The 24308-nt window shown below is 25.5% G+C and overlaps 2 protein-coding genes across 3 annotated transcripts; both read left to right on the top strand.

Moving 5' to 3' along the window:
* Nucleotides 1-3573: 3573 nt before the first annotated feature.
* On the top strand, nt 3574-6117 carry LOC145836996 (uncharacterized). Of its 2 annotated transcripts, XM_082944764.1 has the most exons (4): nt 3574-3640; nt 4628-4801; nt 5004-5430; nt 5697-6117. In XM_082944764.1, exons 2-4 carry the CDS (start codon nt 4742-4744, stop codon nt 5723-5725), a joined length of 516 nt encoding a protein of 171 aa, XP_082800890.1. In that variant the 5' UTR covers nt 3574-3640; nt 4628-4741; the 3' UTR covers nt 5726-6117. The 2 variants fall into 2 exon arrangements, with proteins under 2 accessions (XP_082800890.1, XP_082800889.1); XM_082944763.1 differs by lacking the exon at nt 3574-3640 and having other exon boundaries at nt 4362-4801.
* Nucleotides 6118-17603: 11486 nt separating this feature from the next.
* Nucleotides 17604-24006, top strand: LOC145835545 (protein misato homolog 1-like). The gene is made up of 4 exons (XM_082943190.1): nt 17604-17883; nt 18632-18818; nt 21314-22505; nt 23519-24006. Exons 1-3 carry the CDS (start codon nt 17604-17606, stop codon nt 22455-22457), a joined length of 1611 nt encoding a protein of 536 aa, XP_082799316.1. The 3' UTR covers nt 22458-22505; nt 23519-24006.
* Nucleotides 24007-24308: the final 302 nt, after the last annotated feature.

Raw genomic sequence — 24308 nt, 5'->3', positions numbered from 1 at the left:
TTGTTTATTTGGCTTAATTATTTGGTGGCTAGTTGTAAAAAAAAAAAAAACAACTAAATTTCATATTATACTATGTCGTCAAAAAGTACGCACTACCTGTGCTAAGTACGCACTTTTTGGTCGGGTTCAATTTGCGTACTTAAGCGGTAGTCTACTGTAATTTCCAAAACTGTATTATTTAAAACCCCTACAGAAAAATACTATATTTAAAAAAAAGTTCTAGACACGCCCCTGTAATACATGGTACATACTTAGTCTTAAAACGTTCACAACAACAAAGTTTATGCTAGTTTTTAAAAACGTAAGTTTAAAGCTTAAATTTAACATAAAATATTTAAGCATATACACAAAGCTTTAATTTATAATATTTTATATAAACTTAGAATGATTAATTAAAAACTGCAAAAATTAAAATGTATAAGTCTCTATGTAACTAATTATCCAAAAGCTTAACTTAAGTTTACATAAAAAATTTGTAGTTTTAGACCAGGGTTTCCAAAGTGGGCAATATCGTACCATTTTCTACCGATTTTCAAATCAGGGGGTAATAATTAGTAAGGGGTAGAAGAAGTAAATGGGTAATTAATTAGTAAAGAGGTAATGTCTACTAAAAGAGGCGATAATTTTTCAAGTTTTAGCTAAAGTGTGCGATTATGAAAATGAAATTTGAAAACCCTGTTTAAGAACTTTTTAATATATCATTATAGGATTTTATAAAAACATACAAAACTTTTAACATTTCAATGTGACTTTATAATCCAAATAAAAAATAAATATCAGAAATTCTCAAACAAAAAAGCTACAAAAAAACTTACAATCATCTTAATGTTTGTTTATTTTAAAGATTCATTTCCTAAACATGACTTTCAAAAAAGTTGTAAAAAGTTTTAACAACTTTTTTCGTATTTTAGTTGTAATAAATATACTTTAATATTTTAAGTATTGCTTGTATTCAGCTTCGATCAAAGTAATATTAATTATAAAGTAATCATTAATTATTCTAACACATGACTTTAATTATTAGTTACTTTTTTAATAATTTTTATAAGTTTATGCTCTACCAGACAAGAGCTTTTCAAAAATTTAGTAGTATAACTTGTTTAATTTTTCATTCTTAAATGTGAAAGCATAAAGTATTTAGTTTTTATTAAGTTTTAATGTGCTCGTAACCATTAATCAAGCTAGGACAGTCGTAATTCTTTTATAAAAATTTCAAAAAATGATTTTTTACCTATTTGGTTAATACATTTACTTAACTGTTTTAAATAAATAATTGAAGTAAATTCGGTAAGTTTTGCTGGATTACAGAAATTTTATTCTGTGCATCAGGTCTTTTAATCAAATTTTAACTGATATCTTTATCATGTTCAATAGTTACTAGTGTTTTAAACAATTTCTTTTCTTCATAATCGAGTTCTTTATTGATATCTTTTTTAAATGTGGTTAAATTTATAATTTTATTAAGTGAGGAACAGTGACACTAATTAAAAAAAACTTTTGTTAAAAATAAAAAAGTTACAACTAATAAATAGAAATTAAATTGCTTGGTTTACTTATAAGATCTTACTTTAACAAACTGTGCTGCAATAACTCCTTTTTTCAACACATAAAACATAGGTAAACACTAATTAACAATTTATTAGCAGAAATCAGATTATGCGGCTTAGTTTTTTACATTGTTAAAGCAGTATGCTACATGAAAGAAATTAAAATCAAATTAAAAAAGCAACAACATCATTGACCAGTTATATATATATCTATATATTATTTCAAAAAAAGTACAAAAATATACGAATGACTGACTCACAGTAAAAGTAGTTCACGGCTTCGGTTTATTTTGCTAGCTTGATTGCTTATTGCAGCTATTGGACATCATTTTTATTATTATTACCAAAAAAGTTAAAGGCTTAAAGCTATTCTTATTATTTTAAAAATAGTGTTAATAGCTTGTCAGAGAACGATGTATAGTAAGCATTGTTTGTTGATGCAAGCAATATTAAAGTTTGCAGAGTATATGAGAAAAAAACGCGTGAAGTAATTTGGCTAAAAACTGCGGTATTTAAAGTTATAAACAACTTAATTGAATTATACATTGGTAAAGTTTGAACTGACTAATATATCTATTTATAAAAGTTATTAATAAAAGTTACACCTTTTTAATCTTGTCAATAGTTTATTAAACTTGCAGTGCTATGTACAAATCTTAATTTATAAAAAATAAGATGTTATTAAGTTTATCATTAGCTTTTACTACCAACCTTATAATTATTAAAAAAAAATTATTAATTTTTAATATTTACAAAATATTTCTTATTTTGATAAAAAAAATTACAAAGTGTCTTACAAAACTTAAACGACTGGCTTTTAAATTTATTTAAATACCAGTTTTATACATATCAAATGTATTTATTTTATTATTTGTAATCAGACCAATTTTATTAGAAGTTGTAACTAAGTTTTTGCAACAAAAGTTTTTTTTTTCTTTTGTAAGTATTCAGCGTTTATAACTAAAGATCTACATAAAAAACACAGATAATAACTAAAATAGACTTATAAGAATATTCAGAAACTTATAAAATACATATTTATCATGATAACTTATACTTACAAGAAAAAAAAGGATGAGATATCTATTCAAATATATCATCGAAGTTGTCGATCAATATCCAGTGCTTTTTATAATAAATATCTCTCTAATTTAAAAAACTAAATATACTCATAAAAAATTTTTGGTTAAAAACTTAGCTTTATTTTAATTAAAATGTGAAGTTCCGTTTGAAATAACAGTTAAACATAACTAAACTAGATAAATATTCGAAAAAGACTTATGTATTACGTCTATATTTTTACGTTTATTAATTAATTTTAAGCTTTAAAATCTTATACTGCAAGTGATTTATTTGTTAAGTATCACATATAACAAAAGTTAAATACTACTTTATGTTGAGAAACTCGTCACCTTTCTACCTTTTACGTAATTAAGCTTTAAAATTTATTTAAAACCACTTAAATACAACAATTAGTAATTATAAAGTCCATATACTTAAACTTTGTCGAAATTGTATGCTTCAAATGCTTGACCTTATTTTGATAGCTTTAATTTATATTTGAAAGTTAAGTTCAAGTCTTTATTAAACTAAATTTAAGCACAGCATAAATTACAAAATTAAAATTACAGTTTTGTTTCATAAAGGAAAAACTTAAGTCTCTGCAAAAAGATCTCGATCAAACTTACTTACATAACATTATTTGACTTAACAAATACCTTTTTTAAGAAAAAGTTACATTATTTCATATATGTTGCTGAAACCTGCCTGACCTTGCGTGCACACGACACTGTCAAATTTGCAGACGTCATTTTACCCAATGTTCGGAACACGTAATGAATTTAGGTCTGGAAATTTCACTTGTTAAGTTAATATTAGAACAATATGTCATAACATTAAACATAAGGGTTATTTGAGTAATTAAATAATTCTCATATAAATTAACTGACTTTAAAGTTTGTAATTTATTTTACGTTTTTAAAATGTTCTCTTTGTTTGTTTAACACTTTGAAACTTATTGTTAGTACTACTTTTTAACTTAAAACTAAGTCTTGAAACTATGTTGTACTACAATTAATTTTAAAGATACACAGGTACGTTAAGTTGTTTAACTAATGAAATTTGTTATAATATACTCAAGTTAATTAAAATACATACAATTTAATTTGAAATTTTGTAAATAACCGCTTTTTAGCATAACAAAACAATAAAAGAAATTAAATCATATTTTTATATTAGTTAAATTTAGTAGTTCTCATAGAAAAAAATATAGTTCTTATAAATGCACAATAAACTTTAAATAAGTTTAGTGAACAGAAAGTTTTATTAAAAAGGCATAATAAATATCGTTTGATAAAGTTTTACTATTTAAAAATCGTGTTTTGTATAAAACTATATAACTTGGTGATTGGTATTTTCAGGGTGTTATAATACATTTGCTAAATTTAAAAAAGATAGGTTTAAGTTTCTTAGAAAAGTAAAACAGGTTTTTTGTCTATAAAGAAAGTACTCAAAAAAGTTTATTTTTTAAGTGATATATATATAATTAAAAACTCATTCAAATTAATTTTTAAAAGCAAGAAAATGGTCTTAATGCTAAACATTGTAATAAAAAATTAGCAAAACTTATGAGTTTAGTGCAAAAATGCTAATGTAAGAATAAACGATTCAGTTTTTAAAACTTTTTAAATCTAAAAAGATATAAGACAGCTTAAATTGTCAAAAATACAATGGAAGTTCTGATTCCAACTTTTTAATTTTAACGGTCTGTTGAAAATTTTTGCTGCAATCTTTATTTTTTTCATCAAAAGCAAGGCTAGCATTAAAACGAGAGAACAACCATAACGTTTGTCTCACAAAACCTTAAAAGCTGAGAAATGCGCTGTATATTACAAATGTGTATTAGCTCTGCACATATAGAAGAGAATAAGGCAGCCGCAGACTACTTCAAGTTCAACCGCGAAACTTTCCACTTGTCTTGTTGTACCTCGCAGCAGTGCGGCCGTTTCTTTATTTCTCCTCACGACCGGTGAAATGCTCCGCCAGACCTGAATAACGATTACCAGGCGTTTATTTTGCAGCAAAAAAGGCAGCTGTAAGTAAGAAAAAGTTTAGTTGTCAACTTTTGAAAAGCGTCGAGAATTTTTGATGTACCTTAAACGCTACCAGCATCGGTGGAAGTGCAAAAGTTTGGAATGGCACAACAAGCGGAGCAGCAAAGGCGTGGTAGTGGTGGGCGGTTCGTTGTGAGACAGGTTTTACGTTTTGAAAGTGAAATATTGAAATTAAAAGGGTTTTTGTTTAAATACAAAATAATAGACTAAAAATTCATAATAGTATTTTTTTTAGGAAAGCAGTTTTAGAATAACTAAACAAAATTGTCATAAGCTTTAACTTTTTTTTTAGTTTTATTTTGATTAGCGATGTTCACAACTGACTATTTTGGTCACAAAACAGGTGATCAACTACGGTAGTTCTAAATCCTACGAATCAATTTATCCGAAGAGCGAATACCGTTGGGTGAAGATAACGACCGCAGGAAACGCTGGAGTCTACATGGTAGTACCGATAGAACCAGAGAGACGATTTTCAACTGAGTCAATCAACTCAGCAAACGGCTCGTCCATGATTCAACCAACAAATCATCCTGACAGTTGCTGTGCCAGACCATCCAAAAAGATTTTTTTGGACAATTCTAACCAGGAGCAAGCTACTAACAAAAATAATTTTGAAGCAAGCTCTTGCCAACATGCAATTGAAGCAAGCCGTGAAACAAATAGAAGCATCCAGGAAAATAGTCTTGAATCGAGGTATGATGAAAAAATTTTTAGCTTTGATGAAGAATTTTCTCAAGATAACGATGACAGAGAAGTAGATGAAATGAGTGAGTTTTTTAATCAAAATAACTTCTTTAAGTTATAAACAAATGTTTAAGATATTATTTTATTGAAAATGCGCATTTTACGACAATAATGAGTCTATAGGACTGTAGTTTACTTAAAAAAATGATAATAATTAGAAAAATTATGCATAATTTCAAAATAGATTAAATTAAGAAAGTTTTTTTAAATTACAACTAAGACTTTATACTTAAACATTATAAAATTAATATTTTCATTCAATAACTTAATCAAATAAACATTTTTACAGTGTCAAGACTGAATTTTCACAGCTTTTAGAATCTACAAATATTGAAAAGTGCATTTCAACTTAGTTTATTTTGTTGAAGCAATTTCTTTGTTAAATAGTTAATAACATATAAAGTTGGCTTAATTTACATAAAAAATTCTATATTTTTACAGTTATGTTTATTAACTTTTTTTTGACGCTTTTATAGTTAATTGTTTTAATAGTTATTATAAGTTATATTAAGCTTTCTAATTTTTTCAACAGATAAATTTTTGCTTACCGCTAGCTTCTAATTTTTTTTAGCTAAATATTTTATTAATTTGTCATTATGATATTTCTTTTTTGCTAAACTATTTTTATTAATGCCATAGCTTTGATAATTTCGACATATCTAAAGCATGAACACTAAAACTTAGGAATATTTAAGATATTGAAAATGTATTAAAAATAACTCACATAAAGGTTTATTTAAACTTTAGATAAACAATTAGCTATAGAAAATAACAACAATTTCTAAAAACAAATTTTATGAAGTTTTATGATTTAATTTTCTTAACTTAAGATTTGTGGTTTTGTTTATAAAACTAAAGTTTATAACTGAAAATTAAAAAAAAAAACAGTTTTAACCAAAACTAAAACTAGTAGTGTATATATAAATAAAGTCCTTTTTGTATTATTCTAGACTTTTTTTTTTATCATTTTTATAAAATATTTGCAACAAAATAAAATAACTTAAAGTTTAAAGTTATAGTATTTTTTGAATTAAACTAAAAGAATAGCTGTTGTATAATTTTAAATGAGCTTTGTAAGTTTTTAAATATATATTGACATCAAACTTTTAAACTTTTTTGTATTTTATTCCGTTTAGTGAACACTAAGTTTTAAAATTAATCATATATAAAAAAAAGTGGGAAAGGTTAAAATCGCTCGAAGAAAAAATTTCACGAAGGGTCAGTTTTGCACAAAGATACTTTTGCACGAAGACATATTTGCACGAGGGGACAAAATTTTACTAAATTTCAATTTTGCACGGAGAGTCATTTTTGCACAAAAGTAAAAAAAAAAACATAAAAAAAAAGCTAAAACTAAAAGATAAATTAACAAAAAAATAAATAGAAAATTAAATCTACTGACCGAGGATAAGGGTTAGGGGTAACAGTGATAGTAAAAATAAGAATAAAAAACTAATAAAAATCTTTATTAAAAAAACAATAAAAATTTATATATATAAATAATTAATTTAAAAAAAAGCTACCGACTAAGGGTAAGAGTTAGTGGTAACAGTGAAAAAAAAAAAATAACTAATAAAAAAACAACAATAAGTAACTGACCAAGGGTAAGGGTTAGGGGTAACAGTCAAAGTAAGTAGAATAAATAAAGAAATTAAAAAAAAATGAAAATTAAAAAAATTAAATCAACCCTTGCAAAAATATTTCCGTGCAAAAATGTCCCCTCGTGCAATTTTTTCTTTTTGCAATTTGAACCTTCGTGCAAAAGTGTCTTCGTGCAGTTTTATCTTCGTGCAATTTAGTCACTTCGTGCAAAACTGTCTTCGTGCAAAAGTATCGTCGTGAAATTAGACACCTAATCTATAAAAGTAGTAGAAGTCTAGAGATGAAATTAAATAAATTAAAACAATTTTTTGTACACTCTAGAAGTTCTACATAAAACAAAAAAAAAGTTTAGCTTTTTTTATAATTGCTTTAAGAACTGAATAGTTGAAATAGTTTCTATTTAGTATTAGTAACAGATTAATTACTAGTCAAAAAATAGCTTAACTTCATTTAAACTACCGTCCATGCTAAGTTTAATTTTCAAAAGTACTTTTTTGTATGTACTGCAAAACAATAACATATATAACTTAAAACATCCCATTAAAAATACAGATAACAAATAATATTACTTTTCAGACATGTTTTAATAAAAACAGTTATGTTAGAGTACTTTAAATTATTTTACCTTGAAAGAAATAAAAAAGACTATAAGAAAAACTTATAACGATAATAAATTTTTGTTATCTTACTGCACTTAAATTTATCAAAATTAAGAGCGATATACAAAAAAAGTTTTATTTTGATCAGTTTCAAACTTTTAAACATTTCTGCACGCATTATACCACGAATACTTTAACAAGTTAAATCGTAAAGTTGGTATATAAACTAGACTAGACGTTGTTGTTACTCAAATTAACAAGTATTATTCTAGTTATTTCTCATTATATTACTTTGATAGATCATGTCAGATGTTACTTTTAGCAAATAGTTTATGACAAGAGCAAAGTTTTGATGTCAGCTAAGTTATTTACAGATAAGGTAAAAATTTAAGAAAACATTAAAAAGCCAAAAATAACTTGTTAAATTTAAGAAAGTTAAAATAAAATCATATTATAACTTTTTCTAAAGGTTTTAAAGTATTTACTAATTATACATAAAATATGAACTTTTAAAGTAAAATAAAATTTTGTGAAAAAACTTCAACACAATAAAAATTTTGAATAGATCGATTGCTACCAAAAGATTTACAAGGTAATTTTTTAATTAACAAACTAACTACTTACTATATTACTTCATTTATACTTAATCTTTAATTATTTAAATCTTTTTGTACATCTTTTATAATATATAAAAAAATAATGCATAAAGACTTTAAGTATTAAAAATGAAATAAAATATAATTTTAAAAACAATGTTTTAGAAATATAGAATAGTTAAAATCTAATGAAGAAAACTTTATAAGTTTTTTATCATATTTAATTTTCATTTTTGGTTTTAAAGTCAGTAAATAGATTATACACAGTACATATATATTTATCTAAACTAGAAAAAAACAAAATATAATAACTAATGCAATTGTTTTTAATAAATCTAAGTGTTTATTTCTATATTTTTAATTTTAGTCGATTAATATTATAAAAATCATTTAATTATAATAGCAGTTTTAAACTTAAATAGGTACTTACTTTTTGTCTAGGTTACATATATATGATAAATCTTTAACTAATAAACCATAATGATCTGGATTTTAGTTTAGTGTTTCTCAAAGCGTGCACCTATGCACTTAAGTTGCTTTACGGTGAAAAGAAACACATTAGATTAATTTATTTATAAAAACTTATGACGATAAAAATTTAGAGTAATATTTACACTTATTCGCTAAATAGTTAGTTCCAAAGTCTAGATTATTAATAACAGACAAGTAGTTTTAGTTAAAATTGTTTGACTAAAGTTATCACATTTTTTTTTAAGTTTAGTAAATAATATTCTATAATCTTATTTATAATTGATTATGTTCAATTTTCATAAAGCACTAACGCATAAACACTTACTATTCGAACCAAGGTCTATTCTAGACGAAAGGTAACATATTCTTTAGTTTTTGTTCTAAATCTCAAACAGTTTACTTACTGAAACATACTTTATACACTTGTACAAGTAGGTAAATTTTTGTATAACAAAAAAGTTGTCACAAAATTTTTTTTTTTAAATTTATTCTTGTAGTCATTCAAATGTTTTAAGTTGTTCTGAATAATAAGAAAAATATGCTATAAAAATTGTTCATGATACAAACTTGTCAAAGAAAACATCGGCGAAAGTCTACAGAGCCTTTGCCTTGACTTTCGTATGCCGCGAGACAAGATCAAGTTAACGAAAAGTTTGACCACTTAAGATTTCAACTATTTGTTCTCTAAGACATTATACAGATTCTGTCGCATCAAACGTTAGTCACTAAACCGTCAGAAATAAGTCCAAAAAGTTACCGTTTGGAAGCACTGTATCTTAACCTTCAAGTGTTTCTAGGTTATGTCAACGTAATATAAAGTTTTGGAAAAACTTAATTTAGAATCTTGTAAAATAAAATTACTTTTGTCTAGCAAGCAGAGTTGTCAGAATGATAATGTCGCTACGAAATCTGTTTACCTGTTTTTACTTGTTGCTTTTAAAAAATTGAAATCTTGCAACATTGCTAGGTAGAACGATTAGCAAAAAACGTTAATTTTTACTTCTGTAAAACTTTGTTTTTCATTTACATAGAGAAAAAAAATAAAATAAATAAGGTGAACAAATAAAAAGTTTTGCGGCATACTTCATCTTATATTGTTAGGACATTAGACTTGTTTAAATTTTAATGATTAAAATTTTTAACATAGATACGGATGTTAATTTTTTGCACTAAAACATATTATTTAATTTTTAAACAAGCTTAAAACAAATATGTTCAAACTACATATTTGTTTTTTATTTAGTTATTATTTTAAAATCATACAACAGCTAAATCCATAACATCAGTTCTTATGTTAAACGTATTCTTTTAAAACAATTAAGTATATGTAAATAGTCTGTATATATTTATTAATTTTTTAATCGTTCTTTTTAACCGTTTTTCTTTTGAGTAACACCTCATATTTTACAATTTGTTTAAATATGGTAGCGTCATTCTGATTGGTACAATATATCCTCTGCAATTTATTTTCTTAATGGACTAATATCTGCTTTCCTATTTATATTTTTTATTTTTAGCTTAACAGGTTTTTAAATTTATAATCACTGACAATTTTCTTTATGAATTAATTAAAATTTGATTACTATTTTTACTGTTAAGCTAGTTTTTATTTTAAAAGTTGCAAATTTTTCATATGTTCTCATTGATAAAGTTTATTTATTTTATTTTTTTTATAAACTTTATTAAATCGTCTTTTAGATTCTTAATTTTAACTATAAAATTTAGAGTTTATGTAATATGTTTAAAATAATTTAACGCAGAAATTCAGTTAGATATTAAAAGCTATTTTATATCATAACCAATTTACCTTAAATATATCTACTTTTATTTTATATTATCAGCCGCTTAAAAATAAGATTCAATTAGTGATTATAGTGATTAGCGATGAAATTATAAACATGTTGTAAAGAGTTTTGGTAACTACGAAAACAATTGCATTAATACAGAAGTGTAACATTTAAAAAACTAAAAGGTTGTTGCTAACTTGTGATTTTTAGTTATTAATTCTAAAAAGGTTTTTAGATTTATGAAAACTAAACTAAAAGTCTGAATTTAAAAATGTAAAAATAGTCTGGTAACGTCTAATACTCTAATTGTTGATTTTTGAAAGTCTGAAAATTTTTGAAAACAAAAATGTTCAAACTTTTTCAAGTAAACTTTTCTAGATTTATTTCCTATGTTTAATATTTTTCAATAATAACAAATTAAACAGTATTCTTTTTTTATCACACTTACACATATTTCTGTGTGTTAACGGGTTAACACACTTCAACGGAGCTCTGTAAAAAAAGAAATATTATAAGGAAAGAATAGAAGCTAAAGTAGGTATATATATGTGTCTGTTAAAAAAAAATACTATAGATTATTGTAGATTAATGAGTAATAATAGATACAATACATAAATTTGAATTCGACTGTTATAAAACTATACAGTTTTTGTAATTACTAAGTCCAAATTAGATAGAATAAAGCAAAAATACAAAATTAAATAACAAATCATATTGTAAAACCAGTTAAATGAAAATCAAGAAACTACTAATTCAAAATATTTAATCGCTGCTCATCATTGAAAAAAACATATAATAAATACGTTATAATAATACGCTTTTATATGTTAACATTTAAATAAGTCACTTAATTTAAACTAACGAACTAGATAATTTATTCTTTATATTTTGAAAAAGTAGTATGGTACTTTAATTTTAAAGACTTTTTTGCATTTACTACAAAATAATAAGTAATTAATTTTAAATGAAAAGAAGGAAAACAACATACATTTATTATTGAATTAATATTTTAATCAATAGTCTGTAGAAACTTGGGATAATATATATTTATAAAATATTTATAATAGTTGAACCTAAATTATAACGAAAGTAAACTTAACTATAACTTAAAATTATAAATTGAACTTAAAAAAAAAAAAAGAAAGCACAAAATAAATAAAAAATTTATAAAGCTTTCAAAGCTTTGACTAATAATTAAATTACAGCACCATACACAAAAAGACACCACAACTTAAACTGTATACATATAAAGCAATATAATTAATTATTACTTTAGAAAGAGCAGTCGGGTATCAAAATAAAAAAGATCTTATAAAGGTGTTTTTAATTTGTAACAAGTTAAATTATGTAATAAATTACGAGTTTTTATTTCATATAAAAGTTAAATTTTAAGGCATAAAAACAACAAGGTGGTTCGGTCATATGTGCTAAGTATAAACCTGCAGTGAAAAGTCTTCTAGCTGATTTTTTGGGCGTAGTAGGTAAAAAAGCACTGTTTGTTTTTGATTTGAATACAGGTTTCCAATTAAACTTGGAACTTAACACATAAAGGAATATGAAAACTATACAGTCGAGTAAGAAAAGTGACATGTATAAAAATAAACATATAAAAACAGATAAATAAAAATTACGTATTAATTAAGGATATATAGTTATGTTGATATATATAAAGTGACTGTGTGTCTGTTCAAATAAAAACGAAATGAAAGGTGAGAAAGCGCCAAGATGTTAGTTGAAGAAGAACTGTCGGTTTTGTACACAGTTGTTTGAAATATCAAGTGTTCTATTTAGTAACTGTTTACTACTAATTCTTATATCTACTTGAGAATGATTTTTTGAAACTAGTCGTAGATTTTTTTAAGCAAAAATATTGCAGATTTCTTTTAAAAATTTCTGAAGTATAACTTCCTAAATAATTAACTACGATCAAGAAAAAAAGAAATCCAATAAAGAAAAGTATACTGTGCTGGAAATATTTAAGGTAATTTTAAAATTAATTTGTATTCTGTCTACCTTCTGCTACAATTATCATTCGTTCAAAGTTACATATTTGGCACATCTTACTCGCGCTGCTGATGTTGTTGTTGGCGTGGTGAAGGACGATCCATTCCATTTTAGTTTGGTATCATACCTGTCAAAAAACCGCCAAACGAAATCTGACAATCTAGTGCTATTTTTTTATTAACATGCTAAAATTTTTTTAACTACATTTATCCCTACAAGCATTAACAAATTTAAGTCACATACAAAGAGTATTAAAAAAAAAATTTATTATTGTCACCAGCGTAAAAATATAAAAAATTGGTTTTGTGGTTTTACTTTACTACTAAATTAGGCAAACAAAACCAAAGAGTTTTAGAGCCTAAAATTAAAACTAAGCATAATAGTTGTAAAAAAACGGTTTGTTCTATTTAAACATCTTTTTAGGGAATCTACCCTAACAATAAATTCTTCTAAATATGATTATTTTGAAACTAAAGCAAGTAAGAAGAAGACAAAAATTAACTCTTTAGTTGATAATCTAAATTTTAGAAAGACTTAAGGATCATCTAGCTATCTATGCATAACATTTCTTAATCATTAGAAATTATATAGATAATAATTTCAAACACTATAAAGTTACTACTTTAAGTGTTTAATAATGAATGCTATTTTTTAACCTTTTATTTCCAATATTGACCATGAAATAGTTTTTCTGATGTTTTTCTACCATAAAAAAAAAAGAAGAAAATGACAGTTACCTTAAGTTCCACATTTTATTACTTTTATTCTTTACAATTGTTTTATCAGGGTTGCTTAAAACATGGAATCATGGAAAAATCTGTAGTTTTGAACAAAAACCTGTAAAAAGCCTGGAGTTTTAAAGATTTTTTACATGTGAAGTAATAAAAATTCAATTAAACAAGAACAATGTATCATAGAAAAGCAAAGTTTTTATTTTTTAAAACCTTTAAAGTTGCTTCACAGTATATTTTCAATCTTGTTACACTATTTAAGACTTTTTTTACTTTAACTTGAATTTTTTAAATAAAAATAAACCAAAAATCCTAGAATAAGTTTAAAAAACCTAGAAAAATTATTCAAAAAACCTTTAGCAACCCTGTTTTATACAAACTTTTCTGCTGCCTTTGATCAAGAGCAACAGTGCAAAAAAACTTTGGAAGCTATGTGACACATGAGAACAAGTTTTTTATTTCTACCTTAGGCAATTAGATGTATTTGTTTTAAAAATAAATAAATAGTTTAAATATCTTCTTTTAAAACATTAGGATCACAACAAGATTATTATGTTTATCTGTGTTACAAATTTTTGTCTATCTTTAGTGTTGAGTGCCCACTTCATTAAATTTTCATTGATAATTAAAAACATTATTCATTGATTAAAGGTACAAGGGCTATTTTTTTTGGTTAGCTGTCTAAATTGCATGAGCATACAAAATTTCACAAGGGATAAAATTGCAGGAGTTCACAAAATTGCACGAAAATACTTTTGCGCAAATATATTTTTGCACAAGCAGACAGTTTTTCACAGATAGTTTTTTTTTTTGTTATTTTTTTAACTTAGTCTTTATTTATTTTACTATCACTGTTACCCCTAACCCTAACCCTCGGTCGGTAAGTTATTTTTATTTATTTATTTTAATTTTTGCTTATTTCCAATTTTTTTTATTTTTTACCATCACTGTTACCCCTAACCCTTACCCTCAGTAAGTAAATTATTATTTTTACTTTTTTTTTCTATTTACTTTTTATTTCTATTTTTTTCTTTATTTTTTTTACTCATGTGCAAAAATGTAACTTGTGCAAAATTGACCCTTGGTGCAAAATTGTCTTTGTGCAATTTTGGCTTTGTGCACTTGTGCAGTTTTGTTCTCATGCAATTTAGTCCCCCCGTGCAGTTTAGTAACCTCGTGCATTTTTGTCTTTGTGCAGTTTAGACCCGTTACCATTTTTTATTTGCTTATAAAGTAGTTTCATTTAAACTTTAAAACTGCAATAACTGCAATATTTAAATTTATTTTTATTAACTACATAGCATTTATGTAGCTTTTATCAGAGTTTTCACAAACTCAGGCTAACATAAAAATTTCTGTAAAATATGGTCTGACTTAGCCTAGTTTTTTTCAACTTTAGACTAATTTGTATGACTTAAAGTATATTTTTGTTTAAAAAATGTAAATATTGTATCCTTTTGTTATTATTTTGGTATTTTTATGTATTAAAGCTTAATAAATAGTTTTTTTTTTCTTTTGGTGAATAGTAAGTTTATTTTTAATTTTCTTGAAACTTAGACTATCTTGATTTAACTCAGGATAGTTTTTGCTCACCCAAGCCTACTTTTTACAAAAAATGGCAACCCTTGACTATAATATTTTTATTTTACTTGTTTTACCAAAACACCTCAAACCATCAAAGTTTCAAAATAGTATCAGTGTATATAAATCTGTTATTATACTTAAAGGAAACAAAAAATAGATATTATGAAATTATTTTGTTTGACTCATTTTTATGTATTATTAACTTTAATCTGCCATTAGTATTCAAGTTTTTAGTTGTAACTTAAATAGAAATTTAAAGAGTTATCCTGATAAAATGATGTTTATTTTAGTGGTTGGTGAAATTTTCTATCATGAATTGACTTAAATTACTAAACAAACCAAGTTTGACTGCCAAACTCTGCTGCTGCAAATATAATACATAGTTTTATTTTAATGGTCAATCCCTGCTTAAAGGAATAAAAAAAGCTACAAAATCCCATCAAAACACCACTAAAGAGTACATAGGCTCTACAAGGGTATATTTTAAGAATAGCTTCAAATCTAATAAATCCATCCAACAAATTTTTGGGTATATAAAGCTAGATTGCAGCAACATCTTATGGTTCACTATGCACAAAACACTATGCAATCCCCACAAAAACCAAAAATGTGCACTTCTATAGAATTTGGAAAGAATGACCATTGCCAAATCCAACACAGATAAATAATTAAAATTAAAAAAAGCTCGCGGCCCTTTGTCCTAATTTCAGATTGTCTAATTTTAAAACTTAATTTATTGTGATTTTAATTTGTTTTTTAAATAGTTTTTTGTTTTCAAACTTGTTTTGTTTGTTGTATACCCATAATTTAATTTAATATAATTTTTTCCTACATGTTTATAACTCTAATATAACTGTTCAAAAATATAGGTTTAATGGTTTGCTAACAAAAGATCCTAGTGAAGTAACTTCACTGGAATATAATAAAAACAAATTGTACAGTAATCTTCCTTTATTGTACCAACATATGTACCAACATATTTATTGTACCAACATAATTACTGTAATGAAAGAATAGAAGCATAGAATAAAGTAGGTGTATACATGTTTTCATTAAAATAAAATATTTTCTGTAAAAACTATGTATTTTAACTATTATTAACTATTATCTGTAGAAAATATTTTATTTTATGAAAACATGTATACACCTACTTTATTCTATGCTTCTATTCTTTCATTACAGTAATTATTTTTTTACAGAACCCAGTTGAAGTGTGTTGATTCGTTAACACACAGAAACATATGTTGGTACGATAAAGTAAGATTACTGTACAATTTGTTTTTATTAATTCTAATGTAGCTATAGCATTTTTGTAAATAGCTATTTATAAACTCTATAAAAAACACATAGATTTTACTTAATTACTAATTACCATTAAAACTTAAAAATACTTATTAGTGCTTATTTTTACTAGTTGCTATCAATTATAAATAATTATATTATTTTATTTTTAAATATCTTAAAATACTGTTTATCTTTTTTTACCTGATGATCTGTTTTTAGCTTTTAAGCTTAGTTCAGGGTTGCCACTTTACCTGGAAATATGGAATTCGACAATTTAGGCAAAAATAACCTGGAAAAACCTGGAATTTGAGAAATTTTGAAAAATACATGGAAAAACCAGGAAATTTAATCATAAACCTGGAATTTTTAAAAATTTTAACATTATCAGTAGTAAAATTTTGGTTTGACACAGAAAATCTATCATATAAATTTGCATCATCAAAAATTTTTTTTATTAAAAACACAATTAAAGTAACTTCACAGTATCTTTTCAATGTTTTTGTACTATTTAACACAGTTTCTTATAAAGAAATTAACCTAAAACTAAAAATAAACCAAAAAATGTGTACTTTTAAAAACCTGGAAGAAATTTGGAAAATCTGGAAAAAAAATTGAAAAAACGAGTGGCAACCCTATTAGTTGTACCAAAAAACTCAACCAAACATTAATATTGTTATAATATTAAATACAAATTTTACAATTAAAATTACTCAAAGTAAGTTACAAACAATAGAAAAGTTATGCACTAGAAAATGAAGCACTAATTTTGGAAGCCAGTTAAATATTTTTTTCAAAACTATTGTTTTGTTTTTTTATAATGTATACTGGCAACTACAAATCTATAGTTTCTTGTGGAAGGCCTTTCTATTTTCATAACTAGTTACTATAAAAAAGTGATAAATAAATATACAATTAAGTTAGTTAAAGTGTAAAAATAAAATATTTTAAATTGTAATTTTTTTTAATTTTTGTTAGAATTAAAATAATAACCTTTTCAGTTAAAAAACATACTTTGTTGTAATAAGTGAAATAGTCAAAAACAATAATTATTCCTGTACAGGGTTGCCACAAACATAAACTAACTCAGCTTAATTTGATTTTTTTGAAAAACTAAGGCTGACCCTGGCTAATTTGTTTTTTTTTGAAAATAGTCTGACTAGTTTTAAAATTTAATAAAAAATTATTTTTCGATAGATTTTTAATAAGTTTGAGTTAAACCAACTTTTTTGTTTGTATTTAATACCTGCATAAATTTAAGTTGTGAGGTGTCTCAAAAATTTTTAAACGTTCTATAACAAACTCAGGTTAGTTTTTAGTCACCTAGGCTAGTTTTTGTCTTGCTAAGTTACAGTGCTGTAGATAATTTTAGCTTATGTTTTTTTTAACTGTTATCTCTAAAAAAAACTAAATAAAAAATGTCTTAATTAAAATATTACTTTTATTAACTATTAGTTTAATGTACAAGTATTTAAGTTAAATTTTATAATTTTTGCTTATTATTATCAACTATACTTTTAGATTAATTTAGATAAATTATTATGTCGTTTAACGCTAGTGAGATAATTACACTTCAGCTTGGTAACTATGCAAACTACATTGGAACTCACTGGTGGAATATTCAGGAGTCTAATTTCATTTATCCTGGCGAAAATATAAAAACTGAGATCAATCATGATGTCATGTTCAGAGCTGGAAAGAGTCTTAACAATCAGGAAACATATCTGCCACGTTTGGTAGTAGTTGATGCGGCTTGTAATTTCAAAAGCCTTGCTATAAACCATACTGCTTTGTATGATGATTTTAATCAAGACGTTGCTAGTAAGTATCTTTAAAAATTTGATTTTTTTCACTTCCTGAATAATAAAGTTTTAGCAATCAATGTTTTGTTCTTTTTAACATTACACCATTTTTTGACTAAATTTTAATGTCTTTAAAGAACTTTAAAATAAATATAACAGCTAATATTTATATTGAAATAAACAAAAATATAACATTTAATTTCTAATAAAGTTTATTATTTAGTCATATACAGGGTTGCCACAAAACCTGAAGTCCTGAGAAAACCTAGACTTTTGCAACTTGGGCTACGACAACTTGGAACAACTTGGAATTTTAAATAACTTTTACATGCTAAGTAGTAAAATTTTGTTTTGACACAAAAAATATACAATAGAGATAAAAAAAATTGTCATCATCAAATTTTTTTTTTTATTAAAATGCAAATTTAAAGTAGCTTTACAGTATCTTTTTAATGTTGTAACACAATTTAACATAGTTTTTTACCTTAAACTTAATTTAAAACAAAAAATAGACCTAAAATGTGTACGTTCAAAAACCTGTAAGAAATTCAGAAAACCTGGAAGAATTTTCTCAAAAACAAGTGGCAACCATCAATATAACTTTTTAATTTTACTGTCAATTTATTCAAATATATTTTATTAGTTTAAATCATATCTAGTTTTTGGTATAAGCTGTATAGTTTTTATTGTTTTGAAAGATAAAAATAATTTTAAAAATCAAGTCATTAACCCTTTTTCTGAATTTTTATTCTTACAATTCTGAAAAGCATTATGGGACGAAGAAACATTAAATGTACAAGCTGAGAGAGAAGACAGAAATGAGTTTCTGCTAGATTTAGAAAATCAGGATGAGTTTTATAATGGAAATGCAGAAGAGTTGACTGAAGAAAACAAGGCTTATAACTTGGATGTTGAAGCCTGGAGCGACTTTAAACGCTTAATTTACCACCCAAGGTTATATCTTAAACTTTTTTTTAAGTATCAAAATGGTATTTATTCAAAGATTAACTCCATGGTTTTTATCATTCTCATGTAAGATAAGAATTATTTAAGATAGTGTGTAGATAGTAGGTGGGACTAATAAAACTAAAATTAATTGTTATTTTTTAAAATTGTAGCTAAATTTTTGACAAAGACAATATTAAAAATACTTAAAATAACTTCTTACTAGCTATTGCTACTGTAAATTTAAGCAAATTATAGTAATGAAGTTTCCATTACACTGAGGCATTGTAATTGTTGATTAAAGAGGCTAAACTTATGACAATTTATTTTTCTTTTAATATTTTTTTTTAATCTATGTAAATAAATGAAGTTTAAATAAAAGTTTAAAAATAGCTGTTTTGAAAAGTGTAGTTTTGTTGTGTATTTTATTATCATCAATTTACATTTTTTTTGTTTCCTACAATACTCATTTTTTAGTATATAATTCGTTTTAATACAACACTGGCATTTACTTTGATGTACACAAATATTTTATACCATATTCATGGCTACTACAAGATCAGGAGAGTCAGAAAAAACTAAAAAAATGAAAAAAGTCAGGGAAAATGGTGATTTTTGAATAAAGTCAAGAAAAGTCTGAAAACTTGACAAAATTTGAAAAACGTCAGATTTTCTTAATTCAAATTTACAAAATTCTTTATTTTCCAAAGCCTTCAAAAGGTAAAAAAATAAAATAAAAATTCTTTATAATCAGAATAAAACTGCAAAATTTTCCTAGAAATTTACAAAATTACTTAATTTCTTATGCCTTCATCTGGTAAAAACTAATAAAATATTCTTTATAAAAATGCAAAATTCTTCTATTTATATATCAAACAACTACCCTAGTTGAACAAGCAGTTTTTTATGCTTTTAAGTATTGATGGTCTGTGGTAAGGACATTTCTATTGTGAAACTGTGATATATACACAAAAGTTTATCTTGCAGAATTTTAGAATCAAAGTTCTTTATAATTATACACTAAGTTTAGTATTTTATGAAACAAGTTTTTGTGTATACTTTACCTCTTTATAATTTTTTCAAAGTTGTGTTTTAATATGAAAAGCAAGTAAAAGCAGATTATTTTATTAACTTGTTATAAATCTACTGCATTATACTTGTTTTAATCATTTTTTTGAACTCTAATTATGTAATGAAAGTTGTATGATTGATTTCAGCAAAAAAAAAAGATGTTTTAACCTGTATAAAAATAAGATTGAAATATATATATAGTTATAAGTGTTTGATTATGTATTTTATAATAAGTTTAAATTATGAGTTTATTTTGAAAAAGTCAGGAAAATTTTAGTAAAAAGTCAGGAAATTTTTCTCAGCTTAATCTGTAGCAACCCTGCATATTAGATAGGAAAAAGCAAAACTTAGTACTTAGCTAGATTTTATTAACGCGTTTCCTAAAAGGACCTAATAATAAAGTAAAAAATGATTTTAACCTAATAAACAAGTGTTTTAATCAATTCAAAATGAAATAAATGGTTGATAATTTTAAAATATTAAAACAATTTAATAATAAATTAGAAACTGCTAGTAATGAACAAATATTTGTTAAAAAACTGCAGTCCTATACTACCCATTTGCTTAGAGTTTTCAACTAGCTGTTTAGTTCAGTTTTGTAATTGTGTAGTGTATGTGAATATTGCTTATTACTTTACTGTTTGTGTTTGTGGTTTACATAAGTTGTAAATTATAAATAGTATAATATTTATTGTATATTTCTTGCAATAACTTGTGTTTTGTTTGATTAGAGTTTTAGATAATGTCTAAGGTATTTCAAAGTACGTTAATAAAGATTTATATAATAGAACATTTTAGTACATATAAATATTTTTATTCTTTTAACTACTAATGAAAACATTCAAAATAATTAAACTGAAAGATTAGTAACAGTTTTTGCTTCTATCATAGGAAGTGTTTGTAAAACTTAATGGTCAATTATTTTTTTCTTAAATACAACGTAGGATGTTTAAAATTATAAACTTCGAAGTTAAACAATTTATTGTAATTATGTTTTTTTGGAAGAAAATAGCTCCAATTTTTTATAAACTGCTTTTGTAAATTACTTTTTATAGTTTATCTGAATCTACTTTTTTGACTTATTTCAGCTTCCAAGCAATTTAAAAAAATAGGTAAAGAATAATACTTTTTGTTTTTTTATTAAAAGTTATAAAAATGCTTAAACTTTTTTAAAAGTCCACAGTTGTTTGCACAAAAAATCTACTTTTAAGGTTACTTATTTTAAATTCATAAACTTTTCACAAATTTAATTTTAAGAAAAACCATACTTTTGATTTATATACAGTTTTTTTTTTACTTAATTTTATTAAATCCATTAGCTATAAACACTTATATACTGTTTAAATATTTCCCAAAATAATTGCTTATCATTAAAAAGAAGTCTTATTCTAAAATCAATTAAACACAACATGTTATAAACACTAATTTTACAGATCAGTTTGCGCTATCAACAACAGAGAATATTCAAACAGCTGGCTGCAAACTCGCAACAACACCAAGCCATCCTCCATATTCGAAGACTTCACGGAGAACGTGAGATTTTTCGCTGAGGAATGCGATTACCTTCAGGGCTTCAACCTCTTGTGCGACATGCAAGGCGGCTTCGGAGGCTTCACTGACTTGTGCCTGCAGCATTTGTGTGACGAGTACGGCACGAGCAAGCGCAAAGCCACCCACTTGACCTGTCCGTCCCTGCAACCTTCTCAAGACACGCTGGACGGCAAGTTGGATTCTTACCTGTCAACCGTGTTTTCTCTGAACAGCGTGCTGGAATACAGCAGCTACGTCGTTCCAATGTCGCTGCGATCTACTCTCTTCTCGAAAACCCATCGAGAAATGCCAAACACAAAATGTAACATTAGCAGCGATTATGACACAAGCGCTGTTCTGGCAGCTTGCTACGAAGCTGCAATGATGCCCACTCGAAGTTTAAACAAGCAGATGACGCTGGGTGACATCGAGCAGTCTCTGGTTGCTGGCGGCACCAACAAGCTTCTATCGCTGAAAGGCTCCTTCCCCTGCCAGTACTTTTTAAAAAACAAGGTACCCACTGTTGACGGGCAACTGACTTCTTTGACGCCTTGTTTCAGCACCTACGATCCGATGGCCCAAGTTTTCGGACAGATGACCTCGTTGGTGGGCACTTCGACGGTACTCAGTGCAGAAGCGGTCAACTTCCACTTCAAGTACGCCAGCGGGCACATTCTAGAGGACACCAACTTCGTCAGAAAGTTCAAAAACCCGCTGAAGGTGCGCACTCCATTCCCTGACATCTTCAACTCGAACGTCGACTTGGAAGGGAGAAGCGGCAGTAAAGATGCGGCGAGTTATGACGAGAGATGCAAGAATCAGTCGGCGGTCGTCTGCGCGCAACTGAGCTCGTGCCAGCAAACAGGGAAGCTGTGCAGGGAAGTGTTGGACTTTTCAAAGAAAACTTCCATGTTGATGAAGATGAGGTGCCGTGCAGACGGAGAAGAGGAGCGGGAAATTCACGAGCAGATGGTAGAGAGGATGGAGGGAATGAAGAACGACTGCAGCGAGTTTTCATCCGAAGACAGCGATTTCAGTGATGACTGAAATTTTCAGTGAAACTTTTATAGATTTCAAAAAATCACTGTGTTAAAGGTTTTTAGATTCAAGCTTCTTTAAACTTTTTTTTATCAAGTAAAATCTGTTCATAGATCTTAGCAATGTTAGAATAATTAATAAGTTAGGAAAGTTATATGCTAGGTGTAGCTTGTTGTCAATTAATGTAATATTTTAAAAGGATAACAGCTGCTTAGGTTCAAAATATTGAACATTGTTTTTGTAAGGTTTTGTTGTAAATTTTTAATTAAACGTCAAAAACAAGTTCTCCAAAAGTTAGGTCCAAGGACCTTGTATACAAAAAAAGTTTTCAGTTATCGAGTCATTTACCACAGATAGAGTTTTAATCTCTTCTCTAACAAAAACATTTTATCTTTATCTAATTTAGTTTTTATACAATGTTTAAAATATTAATAGAGTTTGCAACAGTAAATTGAAGCAATAAAGATTTAATTCACTAGAATTTTTGATACCCTTAATTAATAAGAATATTTTATTTTTACACTGAATTTAATTTTTAAAGAAACCTTGAGAAAGTTTATTGATAATTATTTTAGAGTACTACAGGTAATTTTGAATTATGTGTAGCCTTTTTAATAAAATATAATTTTTATAAATACCTTTAATAGTTGAACATTTATAAATGATGCAGATTTTAAAAATGTTTTTAAATAAAGTTTTTGAAACGAAAATACACTTGTTTTTAAGTAAATGATTTCATAATAATATTATTTATAATGACTATCATTATTATTTAAAAAACCTAAAACTAGTTTTCTACTATTACAATAAAATATTACATACTAAATTTTTTTTAATTAAATACTTATTAATAAGTACAAAAAATTCAGATTTATCATTTAATTAGCACTTATCATTTTGCAAACACTTAAATAAATTGTCTTCTATTGTTAAAAAAGTTTTTTTATTACTATTTATTTATTTTTCTAAAAGCTACTTTACTATTGTGTCTAAAATTTCTAAATATTGTTTTGGCTGTAAAGTTTTTGAAATAAATTAAACTCTATAATTGAAATGTGTAACTGTAACAGGTTGGCTGCTAAACTTGGAATCCTAGAAAAACATGGATAATGACAATTTAGGCTAAATCTGGAATTTAAACAATTTTTGATGTTAGTAAGTAAAATTTTGGTTTGACACCATAAATTTAACATTTAGATATTTTTTTTTGTCATCATCAACATTTTTTTTACTTAAAACACATCTAAAGTAACTTAACAATATCTTTTAAATGATTGTGTACTACTTTACACGATTTTTAACTTTAAACTTAATTTAAAACTAAAAGTAGACCAAATAACGTGTACGTTCAAATCCTAGAAAAAATTTCTTAAGTGTTAGTGACCAATAATTGAAAAATTTGTTTATATCAGAACAACCTCGAGCTTTGTTAAAACTGTGCTTTTAAGTTTTTACAAAATAAAATACATTCATTATTTACTGAAAACTTTTTTTTAAATATTTTCTCTGTACTTGTTTTTATATGCAAACTCTTTGCATTTTTGATTTAAGTTTAAGACACAGGTAAGGTAACTAAACTGAAAATTATTTTGAAATGTCTGGTAGTAACACTTTTTTTTACTGATTAAATCTTTAAAATTTACATACTCTATTTGAAGTTTGTTATTGAATAAAGTATTTATAAACTTAGATGTATAGTTTTTATACAAATATTAATTAAAAATAGCCAAAAATATGTACTTTAAGTATGCAAAATAGATTTATTACTATGAAAAATATCGATAGTTGAAGTTAGAAATAGTTATAAGTGTACCTTTATACGAAAAGTATTGTATACCCAACATCTGTATTGTTTTTGTT

Source organism: Thalia democratica, chromosome 5, assembly GCF_965202585.1.
Source record: "Thalia democratica chromosome 5, ktThaDemo2.hap1.1, whole genome shotgun sequence".
Classification (NCBI taxonomy): Eukaryota; Metazoa; Chordata; class Thaliacea; order Salpida; family Salpidae; genus Thalia; species Thalia democratica.
Note: the sequence above shows the minus strand (reverse complement) of the source record. Positions and strands in the feature narration are given on the sequence as shown.

What these genes read in the sequence shown, in the direction of transcription:
- LOC145835545 (XM_082943190.1), top strand. Translation starts at nt 17,604, where the DNA reads ATGTCGTTTAACGCTAGTGAGATAATTACACTTCAGCTTGGTAACTAT. An exon ending in TTTTAATCAAGACGTTGCTA is followed by an intron (nt 17,884 to 18,631) that starts GTAAGTATCTTT and finishes AATTCTGAAAAG; the next exon opens with CATTATGGGACGAAGAAACA. An exon ending in CGCTTAATTTACCACCCAAG is followed by an intron (nt 18,819 to 21,313) that starts GTTATATCTTAA and finishes CTAATTTTACAG; the next exon opens with ATCAGTTTGCGCTATCAACA.
- LOC145836996 (XM_082944764.1), top strand. Translation starts at nt 4,742, where the DNA reads ATGGCACAACAAGCGGAGCAGCAAAGGCGTGGTAGTGGTGGGCGGTTC. An exon ending in GGCGGTTCGTTGTGAGACAG is followed by an intron (nt 4,802 to 5,003) that starts GTTTTACGTTTT and finishes GTCACAAAACAG; the next exon opens with GTGATCAACTACGGTAGTTC. An exon ending in CAGAGAAGTAGATGAAATGA is followed by an intron (nt 5,431 to 5,696) that starts GTGAGTTTTTTA and finishes ACATTTTTACAG; the next exon opens with TGTCAAGACTGAATTTTCAC.